Source organism: Bos taurus, chromosome 2 (genome assembly GCF_002263795.3).
Source record: "Bos taurus isolate L1 Dominette 01449 registration number 42190680 breed Hereford chromosome 2, ARS-UCD2.0, whole genome shotgun sequence".
Lineage (NCBI taxonomy): Eukaryota > Metazoa > Chordata > Mammalia > Artiodactyla > Bovidae > Bos > Bos taurus.
The window spans coordinates 101372998-101396787 of NC_037329.1; the positions used below are offsets into that span (position 1 = coordinate 101372998).

Below are 23790 nucleotides of genomic sequence, written 5' to 3' on the forward strand. Positions count from 1 at the left end.
CATAGAATGTGTCACCATCCATACTAGAATGGAAACTCCATTAGATAGGTAGAGGCTTAGGCATTTTTGTTAATTTCACCAGTGTCTGGACTAGTGCCTGGAGCATAGATGCTGTTAAGTTATATTTTATGCACTGTGATGATATTAATACTTAGCATTTCATTTTAAAAATATATTATGAATATTGACATTTTAGCTTAAAAAGTAATATTGCAACTGATTACTAAACATTCCCTTATATTTAACTTTTTGAAATGTACATAAGTAAAACCAATTTAGTAGAAAAAAACAACATGAAGTCTTTTGTTTGATTTTATCCTAGGTATGAGTTAATACAGAAGGGAATAACTGAACTTAGAGATGGTGGGATTGTTCCAGATGTCTACACTCAGAACATGCTTTTAGAAAATGAGAACAAAATTTTGAAGAAAGATTTGAAACACTATAAACAAGCAGCTGAGTACGTTATTTTTAAATAACTTTAAAAAATTTTTCTATTTTGGACTAAATGAAAATAAGGCTTGAATTTGCTACTATATGGATGGTGGTTTATGCACCAGAGCTTTAGTTCTGGAGAACTGAATTATATGTCAGTGCAAGTTGGAAAGAATGTGAAAGGCTTCACCAGCACCTTAATTGAACAGATGAGCAGAACACTCACAACTGTAATTCACCATCAAGAGTGGGATGAGGGGGGTTGTGCAGGAGGTTGTTAATGTGCTATGTAACATTTGCTACCTGTGGGAACCCAGGTCTCCTGCATTGCAGGAGGATTCTTTACCAGCTGAGCCACAAGGGAAGCCCAAGATTACTGGAGTGGGTAGCCTATCCCTTCTCCAGTGGATCTTCCCAACCTGGGAATTGAACTGGGGTCTTCTGCATTGCAGGTGGATTCTTTACCAACTGAACTATCAGGGAAACCCAGTTCTTTTCACTTTGACTTTCATTTGCTTCTTTATGTATTTTGAAAGTCATATGGTTTGTGGAAATCTTCTCCCATGAAAGTAAAATGATTTCTGAAATAATAATAAAATTATAGAAAAACTAGAGGAAGAAAGAACCCCATGGACTGTAGCCTGCCAGGCTCCTCTGTCCATGGAATTTTCCAGGTAAGAATACTGGAGCAGGTTACCATTTCCTTCTCCAGGGGATCCTTCCAACCCAGGGACTGAACCCACGTCTCTATGTCTCCTGCATTGGTAGCCAAATTCTTTACCACTAGTTCCATCTGGAAGCCCCAGTGTACTCTTAGTAGAGGAATTTCAGTGTTTGAAAATTCCCCAAAGAAAAATGTTATTTTGTAATTTTGTAGCATGAATTTATGTACAGTGGAGAAACTTAACAGAAAGCAAATCTCTCTGCAGGTTTCTCTCATTCTAAAATTAATGAAAGACAAGAAATTTTTTTGGCAAACAGATTTAGATAAATGGGCAGTGTTATTCTGGCAAAGACAAATATGTGAATGTGTTGACTTGAGGTGAATCTACTCATCTAAGACAATGTTAGATGAAAATCAATACTTAGATATGGAGTATAGCCAGTTTATGCTTTGTTCATTAATTTTTATTAAACATTTAAAGAGAGGTTTCTCTGTTAAAAGAATCATATTAAAAAAATCAGATAAACAGAACTACCATATAGGAATGTAGTTTTTCTAAGAACTTCGTAAAAAAAGCTTAAAGAAACAAGACTGTATTGCAAATGGAAGGAAACATTTAAAATAAGCTTCTATTATTGAAAGGTGGCAGTAAATAAAAATAATGTGTATGATTGTTTATTCAGTCATTATATGCACTTGTAGAATTATATTTTGCAAGTTATACAAATTTCATATTATCTCTGTGTTGTGTGTTAGACACTCAGTCATGTCTGACTCTTGTGATCCCATGGACGGTAGCTTGCCAGGCTCCTCTGTCCATGGAATTTTCCAGCCAGGGGTACAGGAGTGGGTTGCCATTTCATCCTCCATCATATTATCTATGCATATACTATTTGGGGTTTTTGATAGAAGGGTATGATGATCCACAGAATGATGCTACTAGAACCATCCTCTCTATTCTCAGTTCCATTTCTCAGAAGTGGTTTGCACTCTTGGCTCTGACACTCACTATGATTCTGTACAGATGCCTAATGGATGCACTGGGAATTTGACACAGCAGATTTTTCAGAGTGCTGTCTGGCATACTGTTTCAGATCTTGATCTCCTTTGAATTATTGCTTGAGTTTGCTAATTTCTTTTGAATATATAGAGCCTTTTTTCTGCAGTGAGATTTGTCCCAGTAATACGAAATAATCATTTTTATTACTGGTTGTTTATTGACTATTATATTTAATAACTATAATCAAAATGATACAAACTATTATCTGTGTAAATTATTAACTTAATGTTAAAAAGCATGATTCATACAGATATCACTCAAAAGAAATCTCTCTCTTATTCATGTTTACTAAAATACCAGGTTCAGGTCAGTTCAGTTACTCAGTCGTGTCCGACTCTTTGTGACCACATGAATCGCAGCACCCTAGGCCTCCCTGTCCATCACCAACTCCTGGAGTCCACCCAAACTCATGTCCATTGAGTTGGTGATGCCATCCAACCACCTCATCCTCTCTTGTCCCCTTCTCCTCCTGCTCTCAATCTTTCCCAGCATCAGGGTCTTTTCAAATGAGTCAGCTCTTCGCATGAGGTGGCCAAAGTATTGGAGTTTCAGCTTGAACATGAGTCTTTCCAATGAACACCCAGGACTGATCTCCTTTAGGATGGACTGGTTGGATCTCCTTGCAGTCCAAGGGACTCTCAAGAGTCTTCTCCAACACCACAGTTCAAAAGCATCAATTCTTCAGTACTCAGGTTTCTTTATAGTCCAACTCTTACACCCATACATGACCACTGGAAAAACCATAGCCTTGACTAGACGGACCTTTATTGACAAAGTAATGTCTCTGCTTTTTAATATGCTGTCTAGGTTAGTATTAGGTCAGTAAATGCTTTTAACATTTACATGTATTTAGAAAAGGAAAGATATAAGCATCTGAATGCAGAGTTCCAAAGAATAGCAAGAAGAGATAAGAAAGCCTTCCTCAGCGATCAATGCAAAGAAATAGAGGAAAGCAACAGAATGGGAAAGACTAGAGATCTCTTCAAGAAAATTAGAGATACCAAGGGAACATTTCATGCAAAGATGGGCTTGATAAAGGACAGAAATGGTATGGACCTAACAGAAGCAGAAGATATCAAAACGAGGTGGCAAGAATACAGAGAAGAACTGTACAAAAAAGATCTTCACGACCCAGATAATCATGATGGTGTGATCACTGACCTAGAATCAGACATCCTGGAATGTGAAGTCCAGTGGGCCTTAGAAAGCATCACTATGAAAAAAGCTAGTGGAGGTGATAGAATTCCAGTTGAGCTATTTCAAATCCTGAAAGATGATGCTGTGAAAGTGCTGCACTCAATATGCCAGCAAATGTGGAAAACTCAGCAGTGGCCACAGGACTGGAAAAGGTCAGTTTTCATTCCAATCCCAAAGAAAGGCAATGCCAAAAAATGCTCAAACTACGGTACAATTGCACTCATCTCACATGCTAGTAAAGTAATGCTCAAAATTCTCCAAGCCAGGCTTCAGCAATATGTGAACCGTGAACTTCCTAGTGTTCACACAGGATTTACAAAAGGCAGAGGAACAAGAGATCAAATTGCCAACATCCAATGGATCATGGAAAAAGCAAGAGAGTTCCAGAGAAACAACTATTTCTGCTTTATTGACTATGCCAAAGTCTTTGACTGTGTGGATCACAAGAAACTGTGGGAAATTCTGAAAGAGATGGGAATACCAGACCACCTGACCTGCCTCTTGAGAAATCTGTATGCAGGTCAGGAAGCAACAGTTAGAACTGGACATGGAACAACAGACTGGTTGCAAATAGGAAAAGGAGTATGTCAAGGCTGTATATTGTCACCCTGCTTATTTAACTTATATGCAGAGTACATAATGAGAAATGCTGGACTGGAAGAAATACAAGCTGAAATCAAGATTGCTGGGAGAAATATCAATAACCTCAGATATGCAGATGACACCACCCTTGTGGCAGAAAGTGAAGAGGAACTAAAAAGCCTCTTGGTGAAAGTGAAAGTGGAGAGTGAAAAAGTTGGCTTAAAGCTCAACATTCAGAAAATGAAGATCATGGCATCCGGTCCCATCACTTCATGGGAAATAGATGGGGAAACAGTGGAAACAGTGTCAGACTTTATTTTTTTGGTCTCCAAAATCACTGCAGATGGTGACTGCAGCCATTAAAAAACGCTTACTCCTTGGAGGGAAAATTATGTCCAACCTAGATAGCATATTCAAAAGCAGAGACAGTACTTTGCCAACAAAGGTCCGTCTAGTCAAGGCTATGGTTTTTCCTGTGGACATGTATGGATGTGAGAGTTGCACTGTGAAGAAGGCTGAGCGCTGAAGAATTGATGCTTTTGAACTGTGGTGTTGGAGAAGACTCTTGAGAGTCCCTTGGACTGCAAGGAGATCCAACCAGTCCATTCTAAAGGAGATCAGCCCTGGGATTTCTTTGGAAGAAATGATGCTAAAGCTGAAACTCCAGTACTTTGGCCACCTCATGCGAAGAGTTGACTCATTGTAAAAGACTGATGCTGGGAGGGATTGGGGGCAGGAGGAGAAAGGGACGACAGCAGATGGGATGGCTGGATGGCATCACTGACTTGATGGATGTGAGTCTGAGTGAACTCTGGGAGTTGGTGATGGACAGGGAGGCCTGGTGTGCTCTGATTCATGGAATCACAGAGACTTGGATATGACTGAGCGACTGAACTGAACTGAACTGAACTAAAATATAGTTTTAGTTTCAGTGGTCTTATAGTATCTCAAATCTATCTTACTCAGTAGAATTAAACTTACACCAATTAGAAAAGGAAAATATTTATTTAGTTTAATCTACCTGACATGGAAAGTCTGAAGGAAAGCTGCTTGACCCTTTATAAATGCTTAACATTTATATCATTGAGTGAATATTAAGCACATTGTTCTTCACAGCCCTTTTTGATGACACATATTTCCTGTTTTGTTGGATGCTTTCTCAGAAAATGGAGACTGACATTTTGTACAAAATTCCCCAAACTACCTCTGTTATGCTACAAGTTTGCCCCAAATTGTAAGTCTCGTCACACAGGTTTTTTTTTTTTTCTTTTTTTCTTTTTTAGGGATAGAGGGTATTTACTGGAAAGCACTGGAGTAGCCACAGATTTGAGGAAAGTTTCTCCCCATATATCTTTCTTCCCACAGATATATTTGTATAGGAAGACCCCAAGAGGGAGGCTTCCTTGCATTTCACACAAGGCCCCACCCTTTTTCCTCTGGTCCTGGCCTTGGCTGGGCGTTCATCTTCACAGTCTTCTCCTCTAGCTCCAACTTCAACAGTCTCAGCCTGAGACCTTCTTGGCTTGGATCACAGAGACATCTTGGATCAGACCCTCATCCTTGGGTCTCAGTTTTCTCATATCTTAAATGGATAGGTAAGACTAAATGTCTGAAGATTCACGAGGTCATCGCGTTCTATGGGAGACATGTGTTTTCATTCTGTATCCCTTAATGGTCTGTTGGAGATGGACCTCGTAGCACATGACATACAACACACAGCCGGTCTCCTTACATGTGTGAGAACATGTCTGTCTCTTCCCCAACATCCATTACAGCCCTGATCCACTGAGAACTGAATTCCATGGCATTTCTCAGAATCCTTGAGTCCTGGGCCAAGCCCTGGATTGGGAAAGACTTTTTTATGATGCAGACGAGGTTGGGGAGATTTTTCTCCAGAGGCACATCACACAGGTTTTTCAGTTTGACTTGTGAGGATATTTTCCCAGTAACAATTAAGTGCTAAACATGGGCTTCTCTTTAAAGAGTTTACATTAAAGTTTACTTTTTTAAGATTAAGCCTATTTCTTAAAGCAAGATGAATATAGTGTCAAATGCTAATAATAATAATTAATATTTAATATGTGAAAAGAATCAGGTTATGGGTGTGTTTTATATTGTCTTGATTAAACTGGTAGCAGTTAGTAATGTATCTGGAAAATCAGCAAAATCATATAAGCTTAATATTTGTCTAGAGGAAATTTGCCATGGAAAGAGTATTGTACTAAAAGTTCAAATACCTGGCTTCCAATACTCTGCTACTTATTAACTCAGTTTCCTTATTGTTATACTGGGAATAATTATGCATAATATTATTAACTCCTAGGGAGTAATGTGATAATTAAACAAGACAGTCTACATTAAAGAGCTGTGTAAATCACAAAGTGCTTTGAAAATGTCAGCTATTATTATCAATATCTCTAAAGACTGTCATCTCTAGATTTAAAAAAATTATCACATCATTATTATTTTTGAAATCAGCAGTGATGAAGCAAGAGGAAGAAATGAAAAGAAAATATTTCACTGTAAAATAATTGAGTTGCTATAATTAAAAAAAGAAATTGTCTTTTTCTCTGTTCTAAGCAATGGCAGTTTTAGAACAGAAGCTTTTCCTTATTTGCTGCAAATGTAGATTATCTTTTAAGATGTAAAATTTGGTGTACGGTATATCTGTATGTATAGTAGTGCATATTAACCAGACTTATTGTGATTATTTTGCAATATATGTAAACATCCAGTCAGTATATTATACAGCTGAAGTTGATGTAATATTATGTGTCAATTATATATTGATATGAAATAGTTTGGGACAAAACTGCTTGGAAAATTAGAGGTGTTTTTAAGGGAAAAATAACATTATTAAAAAGGTTCATAGTTACATTGAATATATTAATATTGCATACTAAATACTGGAGAGGAACCATATGAGTAGTAGTTTGACATTCTTTGTTGGAATATTAGAACCTAATTGTACTTTTATGTTGAAATGTGGCCCAATTGTTATTTTTTGGTAATTTTATTTATTGATTGATCTTTTGCTGTGCTGGGTCTTCACTGTTGCCTGGGCTTTTCTCTAGTTGTGACGAGTGGGGGGCTGCTCTCTAGTTGTGGTGTGTGGCCTTCTCATTGTAGCGGCTTCTCTTCTTGTGGAGCAGGGTCTCTTGGGCACATGGGCTTCAGTAGTTGTGGTACATGGGCTCAGTAGCTGCAGCTCCCAGGCTCTAGAGCACAGGCTCAGTACTTGTGGCACATGGGCTTAGTTGCTCTGTGGCATGTGGGATCTTCCTGGATCAGAGATCAAACCTATGTGTGTCCCACATTGGCAGGCGGATTCTCCACTGCTGAGCCACCAGGGGAGCCCCAACAAATTATTTTAAGTTCAGAGGTCTAGAATTGAAGTGACCTCTCTCATATTTGCAGAAAAATGTTAGTTGCATGAACACTAAAAACATCACTTAGAGATATCTTTCACAGTTGAGACATTATTTCATAACCTTGAGGAGAAGGCAATGGCACCCCACTCCAGTACTCTTGCCTGGAAAATCCCATGGACGGAGGAGCCTGGTAGGCTGCAGTCCATGGGGTCGCTAACAGTCAGACATGACTGAGCGACTTCACGACTTCACTTTCACTTTTCACTTTCCTGCATTGGAGAAGGAAATGGCAACCCACTCCAGTGTTCTTGCCTGGAGAATCCCAGGGACGGGGGAGCCTGGTGGGCTGCCGTCTATGGGGTTGCACAGAGCCGGACACGACTGGAGCAACTTAGCAGCAGCAGCACATAAACCTTGTTTTATTTGGTAGCTGACCTGCCACAATATTCACCTCAATCTGTGGTGAATAAAAAATTACGGATTTTATTGATTCGACACCTTGATTTTCTTTTGTATCTTGACTAGCATTTTGTGTCTCTTGCTAATAATGTACAATGTAGACGAATGGTCCCCAACCTTCTAGGCACCAGGGAGTGGTTTCGTGGAAGACAAGTTTTCAGTGTACCTGTCGGGGTGGGAAGGATGGTTTAGGGATGATTCAAGCTCATTACATTTTTTGTGCACATTATTTCTGTTTTTATTACATTAACTCCACCTCAGATCATCAGGCATTAGATCCCAGAGGTTGGAGACCCCCTGATGTAGATATTGCAACTATTCTTAATTGGATGTCTTACTACTAAAAGCAACATTGGACTTGTACTTAATATTCTGCAGTTTGGCTTTCACCCTGACTATTCTAATCAAGTGGGCACCCTATTTTTCATTCTTCTCCTCTCTCTCATGCTGTGAGAATGTGCCTTTCTGCCTCCTCCTTCGGCCTCACAGACAAGCTTACCTTCATGTTGTTTACACTCTCTAAGGTATGCTGTCCAATGAGATGGCTACTAACTGCACGTGGATGTTGACAGAACATGTTGAATCAGGTGACAGTAGGTGCTATGCAGAAAAAGAACACAGGTAAAGGAGACAAATAAATGACACACTGCTTTATACAGGATAGTGAGAGAAGTCCTCTCAGTTATCTGGAAAAACTGAAGGAGAAGGCCATGTGTCAACTTGGGAAAAGGGAATTCCAGACAGAAGGAAAAGGAAATAGTAAGAAACTATGTTGGAGACAGCTTAGCTTGTTGGAGGATGAGTAAGGTGACCATAGTGACTAGATTCATTGGGTAAGTGGTAGAGGCCTTTGTTAGAATTTCCTTTTTTTTTCTCTAAGTGGGATGTGAGGCTAATGGATAGTTTTGAGAAGAATCATAATGTAAAGTGGCTCCTGTATGGAAAGTAGACTGGATGGAGGGACATAATCGAACTAGGGGGAGTATTATATCCTGCATAATCTTATAGGCTGACTTATCTCGTTACTACATAATAATAAGTCAGACCAGTTCCTTATGGAACAATTAGGTCCTTGAAAGGAACACATATGTTGTTATCAAATTCTTCATTACTTACTAACCCCAGTCAAACTTTTACTCAGGATGGATAATAATATCAGGTCAGGTATTAAGGATAGAGTAGCACAAGTGCATACTGTCTGCCACTTATTAGCTATAAAAATATAATTATCTCTCAGTTTTAACATATGTGAGTGGGGTGACATTATCCTTGAGGGCGTCATTTTAAAGTGTTTAACCCAATATCTGTCACATGATAAGTGCTCAGTAAAGTGGCTCAGCTGTAAAATATCCGCCTGCAAAGCAGGAGACCTGAGTTCGATCCCTGGGTTGGGAAGATCCCCTAGGGAAAGGCTACCCATTCCAGTATTCCCGTTCCATACCTGGAGAATTCCGTGGACTCTATAGTCCGTGGGGTTGCAAAGAGTCAGACATGACTGAGCCATTTTCACTTTCAGAAGGATTAAATCAATATTCTATATTAAGACATCCTTTTTTTCCCTCCTTTCAGAACACTCACTACAGTTTATGGATATATATATATGCATATGTTTTATTTCCTGTTTCACTTTGTTTATACGTCTGAGAGATAAAGATTGTGCTTGTCTTATTCATCACAGTGTAATGAGCATTGTATCTAGTACACAGTATTATTAAGTGGGCGGAATAGCATTATCATCTTCATCAACTTTATTATTAGCAGCACCAGTAACACTGAAGAAAGACCCAAGAGTGGTATCCTTTCCAGAAGTCAGGTATAAGGCAATTTATTTATTTGTTTACATATATTAAGTTTTTAATTCTAAACAAATATCAATCGTATAGAAAGTAAACAAAAGAGAATAATGGACCTCATGAGCCAGTCAGACAGTTTCAACACTTATCAACTTTCTGCCATTATTTCCTTTGTTTCCACCCACACTCTACCCCACATTCCATTTATTATTTTTATCATTTTTTGAGTTATAATTTATATAAATTGAAATGTGCATATCTTAGCTACATGAATTTGACAAACAAATGGAGTCTTAATAACCTCCCAACTCATAATATAGAGCATTGCTGTCTATCCAGGGATTTCTTTTGTGTCCCTTCTTTGTCATTCCCTGCCCTGGCAATTAACGTTCTGATTTTATTTTCCACTTTGGATTAGTTTTGCCAGTTGGAGAACTTCATAAATGGAATCACAGAATGTTCATTTCTTTGTGTTTGGCTTCTTCGGCTCATCTAAAGTCTGTAAAATTTATCTGCGATATTTTCATTTATGAGTAATTTGTTCCCTTTTATTGCTAGTTCAGTTCAGTTGCTCATTTGTGTCCAACTGTTTGCGACCCCATGGACTGCAGCACGACAGGCTTCCCTGTCCTCCACTGTCTCCCAGAGTTTGCTCAAATTCATGTCCATTGAGTCGGTGATGATATCTGAATTATTTATTGCTAAGTAGTGTCCTATTGTATAGTGTATACCAGAATTTATTATTACCCTTTTTCTATTGAGTTGTTTCCAGCTATAGTTATCGTGAATGATACTGCTATGAACATTTGTGTACAAGTCTTTTTGTGAAAGTGTGTTTTCTTTCTTTTTGGTAAAAACTTGTTGTTCAGTCGCTAAGTCGTGTTTCTTTGTGATCCCATGGACTGCAGCATGCCAGGCTTCCCTGTCCTCCACTGTGTCCCAGAGTTTGCTCAAATTCATGTCCATTGAGTTGGTGGTGATATCTAACCATCTCATCCTCTGCTGCCCCCTTCTCCGTTTTGCTTCCAATCTTTCCCAGCATCAGAGTCTTTTCCAATGAGTTGACTCTTCGTATCAGGTGGCCAAAGTATTGGAGCTTCAGTATCAGTTCTTCCAATGAGTATTCTGGGTTGATTTCCTTTAGGATTGACTGGTTTGAGAATGTAATATTATAAAGGGTAGACGTTTAAGAAACTACTAGTCCATTTTCCAGTATTCAAGTTGAGTCATTTTACATTCTCAAAAGAAATATATGAGAGCTCTAATTGCTTCACGTTATCATCAACATTGAATTTTGTCAGACTTTTAAATTTCAGCCATTTTAGTGGTTGTATAATGGCAACTTATTGTAGTTTTGATATTCATTTTCCTGATGACTAATGAGACTGATAACATTTTTTTTTGCTTATTGGCCATTCATCCATCCTGATTTTTGTCTAAGTCTTTTGCCTGCATTTTTTTTTTTTTTGCATTAATTGCCCTATTTGTGAGTTGTAAGAGTTCTTTGTATATTGGATACAAATCCTTTGTCAGAATATTTTGAATGTGATACTTTCTGTGTAAGTCTTTTGCCTTTTTTTTTTTTTTTTTTTTGCATCAATTGTTCTATTTGTGAGTTTTAGGAGTTCTTTATATGTTTTGGATACAAATCCTTTGTCAGAATATTTTGAATATTTTTTCTAGTTTTGGCTCAATTCTTCAATTTCTTACTGGTGTCTCTGGATGAGCAGAAGTTTTAAATTTTAATAAAATCTTAATTTATCTTTTTTAGAATACTGCTTTTGATATTTTGGCTAAGATACCATTGCCTACTTCCAGGTTAAAGAAATATTCTCTTTTCTTCTAAAACCTTTAAAGATTTAGAGCTTGTATTTCAGCCTACTTTAATTTTTGTACAATCTGTGAGGTAGAAACTAGAGATAAATTTTCTTTTCAATAGATATTCATTATTCCATAACCATTCTTAGAAAGTTTTCATTCTTCATTGAATTTCTTTGGCATTTTTGTTGAAAATCAGTTTCACTCTGTAATTGTGGGTCAGTTTCTATTTTCTGTTCCATTCACCTATTTGTTTATCCTTATGCTAATGTTAATACTACACTCTTGATTCCTGCAAGTTTAAGTTCTTAAAGTCAGATAGATTAGTCTTCCAACTTTGTTTTTGTTTTTTAAAGATTGTTTAGCTATTCTAGATCCTGTATTTTCATATAAACTTTAGATTCACTGTGTCAGTTTTTATTGAAAGACTGGCGTGGCATTAGAAGTAAGATTGAGTTCAATCTGTTAAAATTTGGGAAGAATGTGTACGTGTGTGTATACACATATATTTTCATATCCATACATTTTAGGGGGATGGATTGATGTATTCATATGTTTTAGTGTTCTATTTGGAGAAGGCAATGGCACCCCACTCCAGTACTCTTGCCTGGAAAATTCCATGGGCGGAGGAGCCTGGTAGGCTGCAGTCCATGGGGTCGCTAAGAGTCAGACACGACTGAGCGACTTCACTTTCACTTTTCACTTTCATGCATTGGAGAAGGAAATGGCAACCCACTCCAGTGTTCTTGCCTGGAGAATCCCAGGGACGGGGGAGCCTGATGGGCTGCCGTCTATGGGGTCGCACAGAGTCAGACACGACTGAAGCGACTTAGCAGCAGCAGCAGCAGTGTTCTATTTGTATATCTCATTCCAGTTATTAGATTATCTTAAATACTGTATATTTGTGAAGAAGCTTGATATTTGTGCCTTTTACATCTAATTATCTAATATATTCACTTTTTGTTACATTATGAGCTCCATATAGTAGGGAATTATCTTGTGCTCAGTATATACTCAGGCCTTGTAGCTGTGCCTGACAAATATGAGGGGCTTATGTGAATGTATGTTTTTAACATTTTGGCTCTTTAGTTAAGTTTCCAATAATTTTTTGAGTAGTTGATTGATGATTTTTGCCTCTTTCATAGTATTCCTTAGGAGTAGGCATCCTTTCCCTTTCATGATGGTAATTTATATAACTTCCTCCAGAGCTAAGTCTTGCTCATTTAAAATACTGTCTTCCTTTGCTGGGCTTTTATGTTAAGAAAATACAATTCAGGCCAGAAAAGTTTTATTGAGAGTCCTAAAGTTGGTGATGGACAGGGAGGCCTGGCGTGCTGCGATTCATGGGGTCGCAAAGAGTCGGACACGACTGAGCGACTGAACTGAACTGAAAGATTAGCAGAAATAATACTGACTGGAACTACTAAAGAGAAGATAAAAATCTACCATTTTAAAATTAATGAAATGCTTGATTTTATCTTCTGTCAGAAAATATAGACATAAGGAAAATTAATGGCTATTAATATTAAGAAAATATTAGGTGCTTTACTAATGGACCCTAATTTCACTTACAAAATTCACTTCTATGAAAGGTCAGACAGTACCCAGCTTTTCTGAAGACCTATTTAATTTAATGACTTTCAGAAACACACACTGTGGATAAAGATAATAATGGGACCCATAAAATTTCATGCTTTAATGTTTAGTAATTGCTTGTTAAATTAAGAAGGTATTTTTTCCAGATATATGTGTATCCCTGTCTTTTTTTGGTTAAGAATATAATGAAAGTTTAAATCTAATACAGTTGTGTGGCATTTTTACCACCTGACAATTATTCCAGTATTAATTGTAGTGGGTTAAACTAATTTATTTCTAACCAATTGAAGAGAATAAAATAGTTGTTAATTGTACTGTTATCAAAAATCACTTTGATTCAAGTTTACATGTGAGAAAAATGCACAACAAAGATGGCCTACTTTGATTGGTACGTGGAAACCAGAAAATGTTTATATGGTACCTTTTGCCAAATTGTGGAAACAATAACTCGACAAATCTATTATTAAATGGTCACTCCAAAATACTTAGTTAAAGCTATTCAGTTAATAAAAATTATTTTACTGGGAGCATTCAGCTAAAAATAACTTTTTAGATACACTATTAAATTATATTTATATGTTAAACATGGAGTTTTGGGGACAGTGCTTTTATAGTGTGAAACATATGAGTATCTTGCTATTTTATTTTATTTTTTTTTTAGTTTATGTTTCCTTTTTTTTTTTTTGAACTTTTTTTAAAATTTTATTTTATTTTTAAACTTTACATAATTGTATTACTTTTGCCAAATATCAAAATGAATCCACCACAGGTATTTATATATTTTGATTTGCTGCTTTCCTGAAATGGCTAAGTTAATTAGTTATTCTGTGATCTCATTAAGAAAAAGCATTTAAGTAGTGTGTTCTTTATGAACAAATCTAAATAGAACATCAAGTTTATTGTACTTGAAATAGAATTTCTATATTTTGTATGTCTTAATAAAATTCATCTTTTAAACACAAAGATGCTCTACTAATAAAAAATACTAGATAGTTTAAATATTAATTGTATATATGATTATTTCAAACTTTAGTTTTTGTAAAACTTCTATTTTTCTTTTATTAAGCAGTTGGGCAGCAGAAAGTTCATAATAGGAGAAGCATCACCATGAAATGAATTTAAATTGTTTTACTGAGTAGACTTCATTTTTGCAAACAGAAAGCAAATCTCTGAAAACCAATTTAATGGTCAGAAAGGCTTTAAGGTCCAATACTTCAATCAGTTCCTATGCTTTCTTTCCTGGGATGAGTACAATAGGACTTAAAATGTATATTTAAAAAGTGAGTTAATGCAGTGCTACACATTTGTGGTTCTGCCCAAGAAACTTTCAGCATTATTTTTCTGTTTTTTTTTTTTTAACCTATTATGGTTCACATTTCAGATAAGATAAAAAATATATAAGCTCATTAAGTAATAAATTAAGTTGTTGAAAATGATACAGCTTTTAGTAGTTCAGTTCAGTTCAGTTGTCAGTCATGTCTGACTCTTTGCCACCCCATGAGTTGCAGCACGCTAGGCCTCCCTGTCCATCACCAACTCCCGGAGATCACCCAGACTCTTGTCCATCGAGTCGGTGATACCATCCAGCCATCTCATCCTCTGTCATCCCCTTCTCCTTCTGCCCCCAATCCTTCCCAGCATCAGAGACTTTTCCAGTGAGTCAACTCTTTGCATGAGGTGGCCAAAGTATTGGAGTTTCAGCTTCAGCATCAGTCCTTCCAAAGAAATCCCAGAGCTGATCTCCTTCAGAATGGACTGGTTGGATCTCCTTGCAGTCCAAGGTACTCTCAAGAGTCTTCTCCAACACCACAGTTCAAAAGCATCAATTCTTTGGTGCTCAGCTTTCTTCATAGTCCAACTCTCACATCCATACATGACCACAGGAAAAACCAGAGCCTTGACTAGATGGACCTTTGTTGGCAAAGTAATGTTTCTGCTTTTCAATATGCTATCTAGGTTGGTCATAACTTTTCTTCCAAAGAGTAAGTGTCTTTTAATTTCATGGCTGCAGTCACCATCTGCAGTGATTTTGGAGCCCCCCCAAAATAAAATCTGACACTGTTTCCACTGTTTCCCCATCTATTTCCCATGAAGTGATGAGACCAGATGCCATGATCTTTGTTTTCTGAATGTTGAGCTTTAAGCCAACTTTTTCATTCTCTTCTTTTACTTTCATCAAGAGGCTTTTTAGTTCCTCTTCACTTTCTGCCATAAGGGTGGTGTCATCTGCATATCTGAGGTTATTGATATTTCTCCCAGCAATCTTGATTCCAGCTTGTGCTTCTTCCAGTCCAGCGTTTCTCATGATGTACTCTACATAGAAGTTAAATAAGCAGGGTGACAATATACAGCCTTGACGTACTCCTTTTCCTATTTGGAACCAGTCTGTTGTTCCATGTCCAGTTCTAACTGTTAGTAGACTCAAACTAAATGTTTATAAAGTTTAAATTCTTTTATAAAGATATACAGTGTTAATAATAATCATATATCTTGATATTTTTTATTCATTAGAGCATGTTTAACAACTGGCATACCCCCTATTTTAGGTAGATAAATGTAGCTATTTGAGGAATTGAATGTATCTGTTCTACTATACTAAATAATAAATAATATCATGATAATAGTGATAACAATTACAGAAATATTTATTGAATATTTTTATGTGTTGTATAGCATATAAGACACTTTAAGCACTTTTCTTTAAAATGAATGGGAATTCAGGTGATGTTCCTGTGCTTTCAAAAGAAAATATCAATTCAGCCATTTATCTTTTCCAGTCACTCTTCTTAAACTGTCTCTTCCTTTTCACTCTCCACTCTAATCAGTATTAGGCACATTTTAGTGGCAGAGGAATTCTCCCTTTTTTCCCTCCATCTTCACTTATATATATAACACAGAGTTAAAACCTGGAAAGAATAAATTATTTTTCCAATAGTTGACTATTCCAAAGATGATTTTTCAAGTGTGAATATTTTAATCAACATTTGCCTGTATGCCTTTAAGATTGTTGTCATGGAAATGAAGTTGAGGGTCAGATGGTTAGACTATGAAGTACTGTGACACATTGTTTATTTACATGTGATCAAAACTAAAACATTGACAGTAGAATGAGGAATAATACAGGTAATCCCTAATCAGTGGGAGATGGTGGGGACAAAGAAGGAAATATGGAAGAATGGAAAAGACACTTTTACCATATTCTGTGTGTGACTTGATCTTGCAGTAAGAAGTCTTTTTAATCATAATAATATGTGCCATCACAAGTCTGAAAACCTAAACTCATACCACTTTGGCAGCTTCCCAGTCACCATTCCTCAATGATTATTCTCACATAGGTCCTAAAGAAGAAATCTATTGCACCCATTTATTTCATATGAATCTGAATTTTGAAATATGAGAGGTAGATTTATTCCATTCTGAACCTTTTGTGAGCTGTCAGTACTCTAATTCAGTCCATCCATTTTTTAGAATGTGAGAATCTCAATGGAGTAGCACTTTGTCAGTTAACTAAGACTTTTAGATAACATTTTTCTATTATAAATTATACTTTATACTGTTATATTGAAATTGACTTATATTGTAGTGGTGGATAAAAAATTCCCATTAATTTTCTTCACATATGACTTGGGATTAAAAAGAATACTCTTGCTTGCTTTATGCCAGGGATCTGCAGAAGATACATCTAGTTAAAGAATGCTTCTATGTCACAGCACTGACGTTGGAGTCTTTTCTCATTAAGTTACCAGTTATTTGTAATATGTAATATGATCTGTAGATGGTATAGGCTTTTCACATGCCTTACCAGAATGAATTCTTGATTTTTCTAGAATTTATATATATATACACACATATTTTTTTTACAAATATCTGAACTAAGTAACCCACTTAACCATGTATTCAAGGAAGTTCAGAATTAAATTTGGTTAAGTCTTTTAGTTCATTTGTAATTATTTTGAATTATTCTATTTTGTATATATTTCAATCTTATAAACATAGTGTCTTTGAAAATAGATGGATTGTAAGTTATTGTGGAAAAATACCTTTAATTTTCTTTATTTAAATGAAATGTGAATGACTGATATTTTTGAAACTACAGGTTTTAGCTTGTTCATCCCCCCATCCCCATATGTTATGTTGGTAGGCATATTTCAATGAAAATTATAGTGGAATTTTTGATTTTAAATTATCTTTTGAATTATGTAGTACTGGATTTAGTTCAGTTCAGTCACTCAGTCGTGTCTGACTCTTTGCAACCCCACGAACCGCAGCACGCCAGGCCTCGCTGTCCGTCACCAACTCCCGGAGTTCACCCAAATTCATGTCCATCGAGTCGGTGATGCCATCCAACCATCTCATCCTCTGTTGTCTCCTTCTCCTCCTGCCCTCAATCTTTCCCAGCATCAGGGTCTTTTCAAATGAGTCAGCTCTTCGCATCAGGTGGCCAAAGTATTGGAGTTTCAGGTTCAACATCAGTCCTTCCAATAAACACCCAGGACTGATCTCCTTTAGGATGGACTGGTTGGATCTCCTTGCAGTCCAAGGGACTCTTAAGAGTCTTCTCCAACACCACAGTTCAAAAGCATCAGTTCTTCGGTGCTCAGCTTTTTTCACAGTCGAACTCTCACATCCATATATGACCACTGGAAAAACCATAGCCTTGACTAGATGGACTTTTGTTGACAAAGTAATGTCTCTGCTTTTTAATATGCTGTCTAGGTTGGTCATAACTTTCCTTCCAAGGAGTAAGCGTCTTTAATTTCAATACTGAAGTCACCATCTGCAGTGATTTTGGAGCCCCCCAAAATAAAGTCAGCCACTGTTTCCACTGTCTCCCCATCTATTTGCCATGAAGTAATGGGACTGGATGCCATGATCTTAGTTTTCTGAATGTTGAGCTTTAAGCCATCTTTTTCACTCTCCTCTTTCACTTTCATACTGGATTAGAACTGATAAATATTTTTTCAGAAAAGAATAGCAATGAATTTTAAGGTGGTTGTTATTTTTATTTTTACAGCAAGGCCAGAGAAGATTTGTTGAAAACTCAGAAAGAACGTGATTTTCATCGAATGCACCACAAGAGAATAGTCCAGGAGAAAAACAAATTAATTAATGACCTCAAAAGGTAAGTTGCTGATATTTGTTGGCCTATTTATTAAATAATTATTTAACTATTTTAAGCAATTTGGCCATAGAAGGATGTTCCAGGTAAAGTCATTCATTGAGTATTTATTGAGCATTTACTGTGTGCCAGGCTCTATACCATGTGTTTGAAATAGAAAGATGAACAAATTTAGGTCCTTGCTCTTAGAGTTCCCAGGGATTATTAAGGTGTGTGATGGGAGAGTAGCTAAGTAGAAATACAGTGAAATATACTGTTTGTTGCTATGCCAGCCAAGAAGTTGTCACCTGAGTCAGATTGGAGAGTGAGAGGGTTCAGGGACCTATATCTAAAGGAAATTAATTATAAAGTATGAGTTAACAGAGTGAAAGAATGGAGTCAGCATGCTGTGCAAAGGCACCAGGTCATTGGAGGAACATGACAATATTCACCAGATTCTTAGGCATAGAGAGTAAAGTACAGAAGCAGCTGACCACCCCTGACTACCTTCCCCTCAAAATAAAAATTTATAATCTCTAACTAAAATTCTCCTTTGCTTGTTCTAGGGAGTGCTGCCTAATGGCACTTTCTGTTATGTTATTAATAATTTATATCTACACTGTCCCATATGATAGTCACTAGTCACATCCTTTACTAAGCACTTTCACAGTGGCTAGTACAACTGATGAATTAGATTTCTGATGTTTATTTAATTGTAATTAATTTAAGCTTAAATTTAAATATCCACATTTGAACAACATGACTTTGGGATGGTCATGATAACTGCTGTATTTTGTAGTGGTTATGGTCATTGTGGCTATTATGATTTCTTAATCATAGCCTATCCTGTGGAGCTTCAGAATCAATATACTTTCAACTTAGCAGTATGTTAGAAATTAGCATTTTTCTGATTTTTCTTAATTGAATCCCTGTAGAAATAAGTACCACTTTAATAAGAGAGAGACTGCATTAACTTGAGGAAAAAAAAAAGACCTTGAGAGTGTGAGAGTCATTAAGTCATTGACTTAATCGATTCTTTTGGTCTCATATATTAGCCTTATTTTTGTGTGTTTTTGGTTCATAAAATTGTTCCAAGTCCATAAAAATTCAGAAAAAAAAAATGAAATGGTCTGTTTTCTTCTTAACAAGACATTGATTGAGAAGTAGTACAATGTAATGAAAAGAGCTTAGATTTTGAAATCAAATAAACATTGGAAGCCTGGCTCCACCACTTACATTTGTGTGCTCATTGTAATTCTGTTTCTTATCTGTGAAAACTGTGATGATAAAAGTGCCTAATACAATGTCTGGAACAGAACAGATAGCATAATATTCAACAAACACATTGTAGAATATATATACAAAGGAATAAAATACTTAATTTTCTTAATAGGTTATTCATACTTGTTTCCAAGACCATCCTTAATTTTGATGTGAATAACACTCTATTTAATCATCCATTGTTTGTAGCCCTTGTCTTGTTGAAAATTGTTTTTGAATTAAATAAACTGAAATTTTCTTTTCTGTCAATGAATGGCAGTGACTTCTGGGTGCATACTTGAATAGAGCAAAAGGAAATAGACAACTAACCAACTTAAGAGAAAGGTGACTGTTCCACCACCAGCCAGGTTGCTGGGAAGCTACATGACAAATACTTCTTATACTTCTTGGCTTTGTTGTATTGATATGGTTTTCACTTTTCATTAAAATGCAAAAAATAGGAGAAAAGAGGTTCATAATGTTAAGTGGAAATCACTGATTTAGCTCAATTACCCTTTATGATGCCCTTTATTTTCTATAGATTGAAGTTACATTATGCATCATATGAACCAGCTATAAGAGTATTACATGAAAAGCACCATGCTTTACTGAAGCAGAAAATGCTGACCTCTTTGGAAAGGGACAGAGCAATAGGACAGGTAAAGAGACCATCCGAGCTACCTGGAAATGATATTTAACCATTTATTTTTTTATAACATTATCAGAAATATTGGTTCTTGTTTCTGAGTTAAATTTTAAATGATTTTCACCAATTGTCATGTAAAAAAGATTCATTTGGAAACATCCAGGAAAATATTTTATCCACTTTAAAAATACAAAGATTATTATTGAATTAAAATTACTTAATTAAAATATAACTTTTTAGGAGATTATTAAAATATTGTTAGAGGGAAAACCTGAGCCATTAAAACATAACAACACTTAGACTGGGTTTTAAATGCCATCTATGACGGCTGTAAACCTGGACCTTACCTAAACACTTTAAATTCAGATTTTTCATACATAACATATAGCCATAATGACCTATCTTTTAACATTGTTGTGAAATAGATGGATAGAGCCTCCATGCAGTTTCCTCCTAAATGAATATTTGAAACAACTAGTTACTGACTCAATTTTCAGTCATTTTTGCTATTGACATCCCTTTTCTTCCTGTTGTACAACTAAAGTGACTTAGCAGCAGCAGCAGCAGCAGCCTTTGGGTGGTAGAGTGAGGGATAGCTAGTATAGAGTGCAAGAATAATAAAACAATGTTTCTTGGTCATGGTGAAAATATGTAACAGTTGACTAGAAAGTATAAAACTGCTACTATGCTTAGCATTCTTTTATTTTTTCTGGAGATACTGATTTTTGGCCAGACTTTCAGAAGCTACAGAAGTTTGCACAATGGTTGCAAAAGCACGAATGATTTTATTAAGGCACACATTAATCAAATGTATATTGTCTTTTCTTGAGTGTAATTCTTAGTTACTGAAATGAGAACATGACTTGTCTCCTTCTTTGTGCTTGAAATTTAATTGTGTGTTCTTGAATATATGAATTATGATTTGCAATTTTATGGCACTATATTGTCAAATCTTCAGAACTTCACCACTTTGCTCCTTTTCATCTAACCTGTTCCTACAGCCTCCTAACAGGAGGCACATTTCTATTGTCAGGAACACTATGAGCTAGATTCAGGTTGCTCTTGCTGCTTTTCCTGCCACAAACCAACTCAGACTTTTGCTACTGTCTTCCTCTCCTTCCCCCCATGTTCTCATGCTCATCCTCCTGTTACTTTTCTCCCAGGAGGAACTCATCAGTGACCTGGCCATATATTCCCAAGTGACCACATGTGTTTAGTAGGACAGACCACTCATACCAAGTTTCACTACTCAAGGGTATCAGGGCCTTCTAGCACTCATGATGGCAAGTGCCTCCACTCCCCTCCAGATTGTTGATTTCTCCATCTGCCACCGGTGTTTATCACTGGATCTTCTAGTCAGTATCTTTGTGTTCAGGGATAAGTTAACTTCCTAATGGCCATCAGTTCCCCTGTCTCTAATATGAAGTTAGATCAGGCCATATTGAGACATATTTAGGCTGCGTACAGTCTTTGGTTCTCAAAATTTTCACCACTGGTTTAGTTAAGCTCAAGATGAGGAGTGGTAGGAGTCAGTCCTAGCTGTGCTGCAAAGTAGCCATGTGAAAATTCAGGTAATTTTATATATATGTCTCTTTTCTTACACATTAAGCAAAGGTAAAATTACTTGCCTTATGATTTATATGTATCTAAATTAAAAACATGTTTAAAAATGAAAATCATTCTATGAGGAAGGGTTGAATTTTACACATTCAGATGTATAAAGGACTGTATCTACAACTTATTTTGTCTTTCAACTGCTATTCCCACTGAAGATGAAATAAAACATAACCTGCTATTAAAGATTATACAGTCTCTTTGAATTTAACATAGGGTATTTGGATGTTATATTAACTGATTATTTAGCTAAAACATAACAATCAGTGTTAATTTTCAGTCTTCAAATAGCCTCCTCTTCTCACTCTTCTCAGATGACACCTAGTGCAAGGGACATTTGTGTATCCACTGGCCCAGAATCTACATGGTGTCCTCCTGGTCGTCACTTTCTAGTGGTTTGGTTATATTCCTGGTGCTTAGGCACATGGTTTTGTGTGGTTCTTCTGAGTGTGAACCTAATATAACTTGCTTATTCTATGGCTTCTGCCACAGCATCCGTAAGATCCTTAACATATCTGACCTCATTGACCTGTGTCTCATTCACTGTCATTTCCTTGAAAGTGAAGTGAAAAAGTCACTCAGTCTTTGTGACCCCATGGACCATACAGTCCATGGAATTCTCCAGGAGATCTTCCCAACCCTTTTCATTTCCTTAAAAAACTTATCTTAATGGCCACTTAGCTTAGTGTGTTTTCTCAAATACTTTGTATGAAAAAGGGTTAGATTGTAGAATTTGTAATGCTATTTAGTTCGTATATAAAAGAGCGAAAGTATACTGTGAGATGACAAAAATCTAATAAGTATGTGTTTCCAAATTCTTATGATAGATAATAAACAATGTGGTCACTTTTAAATTTATTTAAATCTTATGGAAACATCTGTAATTTAATTATTTTCAACTTTACAAAATTCCTCCAAATGTCCAAAATTTGGAATTAGAGCCCTATTTTTGAAAAAAGATAAAATATAATTTATTTTTAGTATATTTATATATATATATATGTATAATAAATTACATGTTATCTTTTTTGGATCATGGAGTTCAGTTCAAGAAATATTCTAAAAATACATGTGTATATATATGTATGTGTATATATATATATATGTATATATATATATACATGTATTTCTAGGTCTATCTGCTGAGAGGCTCTAAAATAATGACACTGCAGTTTCTAATACTATTCTCCTGTAAGAGGAAGTGGTGCTTCTTGAAGTGGCTGATAGTAGTCTGGGTGAAGCAAATACAAGATGAGCCTGGGTGAGCATTTGAGGCATCTTGTTGTGCTAGAAGGTAGGAGATATTCATAAAGTAAAAAAGAAAACAAAGAAAGAAGGAAGGATTAACTACTACTCAGTGACAGTAGAAAAGTATGTGTATCTGTATATAATTAAACATGATATTTTTTGTTGGTATAATTATATGAGGGATGAGACAGCTCTTTAAGGTTGAATTTTTAATTTAAATCTATTGTTCAGGAAATATAGGTAAATATGTATGCCACCAAACTCACAAATGTTCTTAACTATAAAATAAGTTTAATAAAACAAGGAGTGTTTGTGGGTGGAGAATGAGCTAAGAGTTTTTAGGATAGTAACAGTCTCTTCATATTTACTTCCCAAGTAATATTTACCTCATCTTTTCATGGATATGAAGATGAATTAGGCTATTGTGAAGCAGTTTCAACAGAGGAGAAAACTCAAAGTAGAGACCTGAGTAATTATCATTAAAAGTGTGTGGCAAGTATTCTTGGTTCAGGAAACTCTGTTGTGAAATAAGTGTTTCAAATGTTTGCCCATAATAGATACTTACTTCTTCCTGTGAACTTGAATTTAGACTTAAAATTATGTTTTCTTTTATTGCAATTAATATTTACATTTTTAAAATACATAGGAATTAATGTAAGAGAGATAATATTTCCTATATTTTAAAATCAGTATTTAAGCATTTTAACCCATTTTGGACTCATTTAGCATATAACCTCTTACCTTTGGATTTTACTTTTTAGATTTCTGGACTTCAAGAAACACTGAAGCATATGGAAATAGGGCATAGTTACCGTGCTCCTGAATTTAGAGGTAAAATTCAAATATGAAAAAACTAACTTATTATTGCTTGGTGATGTCTCAGTCTTGTCAGAACTCAAGTTATTCATTTGAGTAATTATTTACCATGAGTGAATACATGGTATGGTAA

The 23790-nt window shown here is 35.9% G+C and overlaps 1 protein-coding gene across 4 annotated transcripts in view; it reads left to right on the forward strand.

Annotated features, from left to right (window-relative positions):
* Positions 1-23790, forward strand: part of SPAG16 (sperm associated antigen 16) — a 1067980-nt gene that overhangs the window by 34540 nt on the left and 1009650 nt on the right. For 3 of the 4 annotated variants that reach the window (XM_024981576.2, XM_010802312.4, XM_010802313.4), the window contains exons 5-8: positions 323-460; positions 17990-18097; positions 19875-19992; positions 23603-23672. In XM_024981576.2, coding sequence (XP_024837344.1) covers positions 323-460; positions 17990-18097; positions 19875-19992; positions 23603-23672 — 434 coding nt within the window. The remainder of the gene's footprint in view (positions 1-322; positions 461-17989; positions 18098-19874; positions 19993-23602; positions 23673-23790) is intronic. The other variant, XM_024981577.2, reaches the window with a different exon arrangement.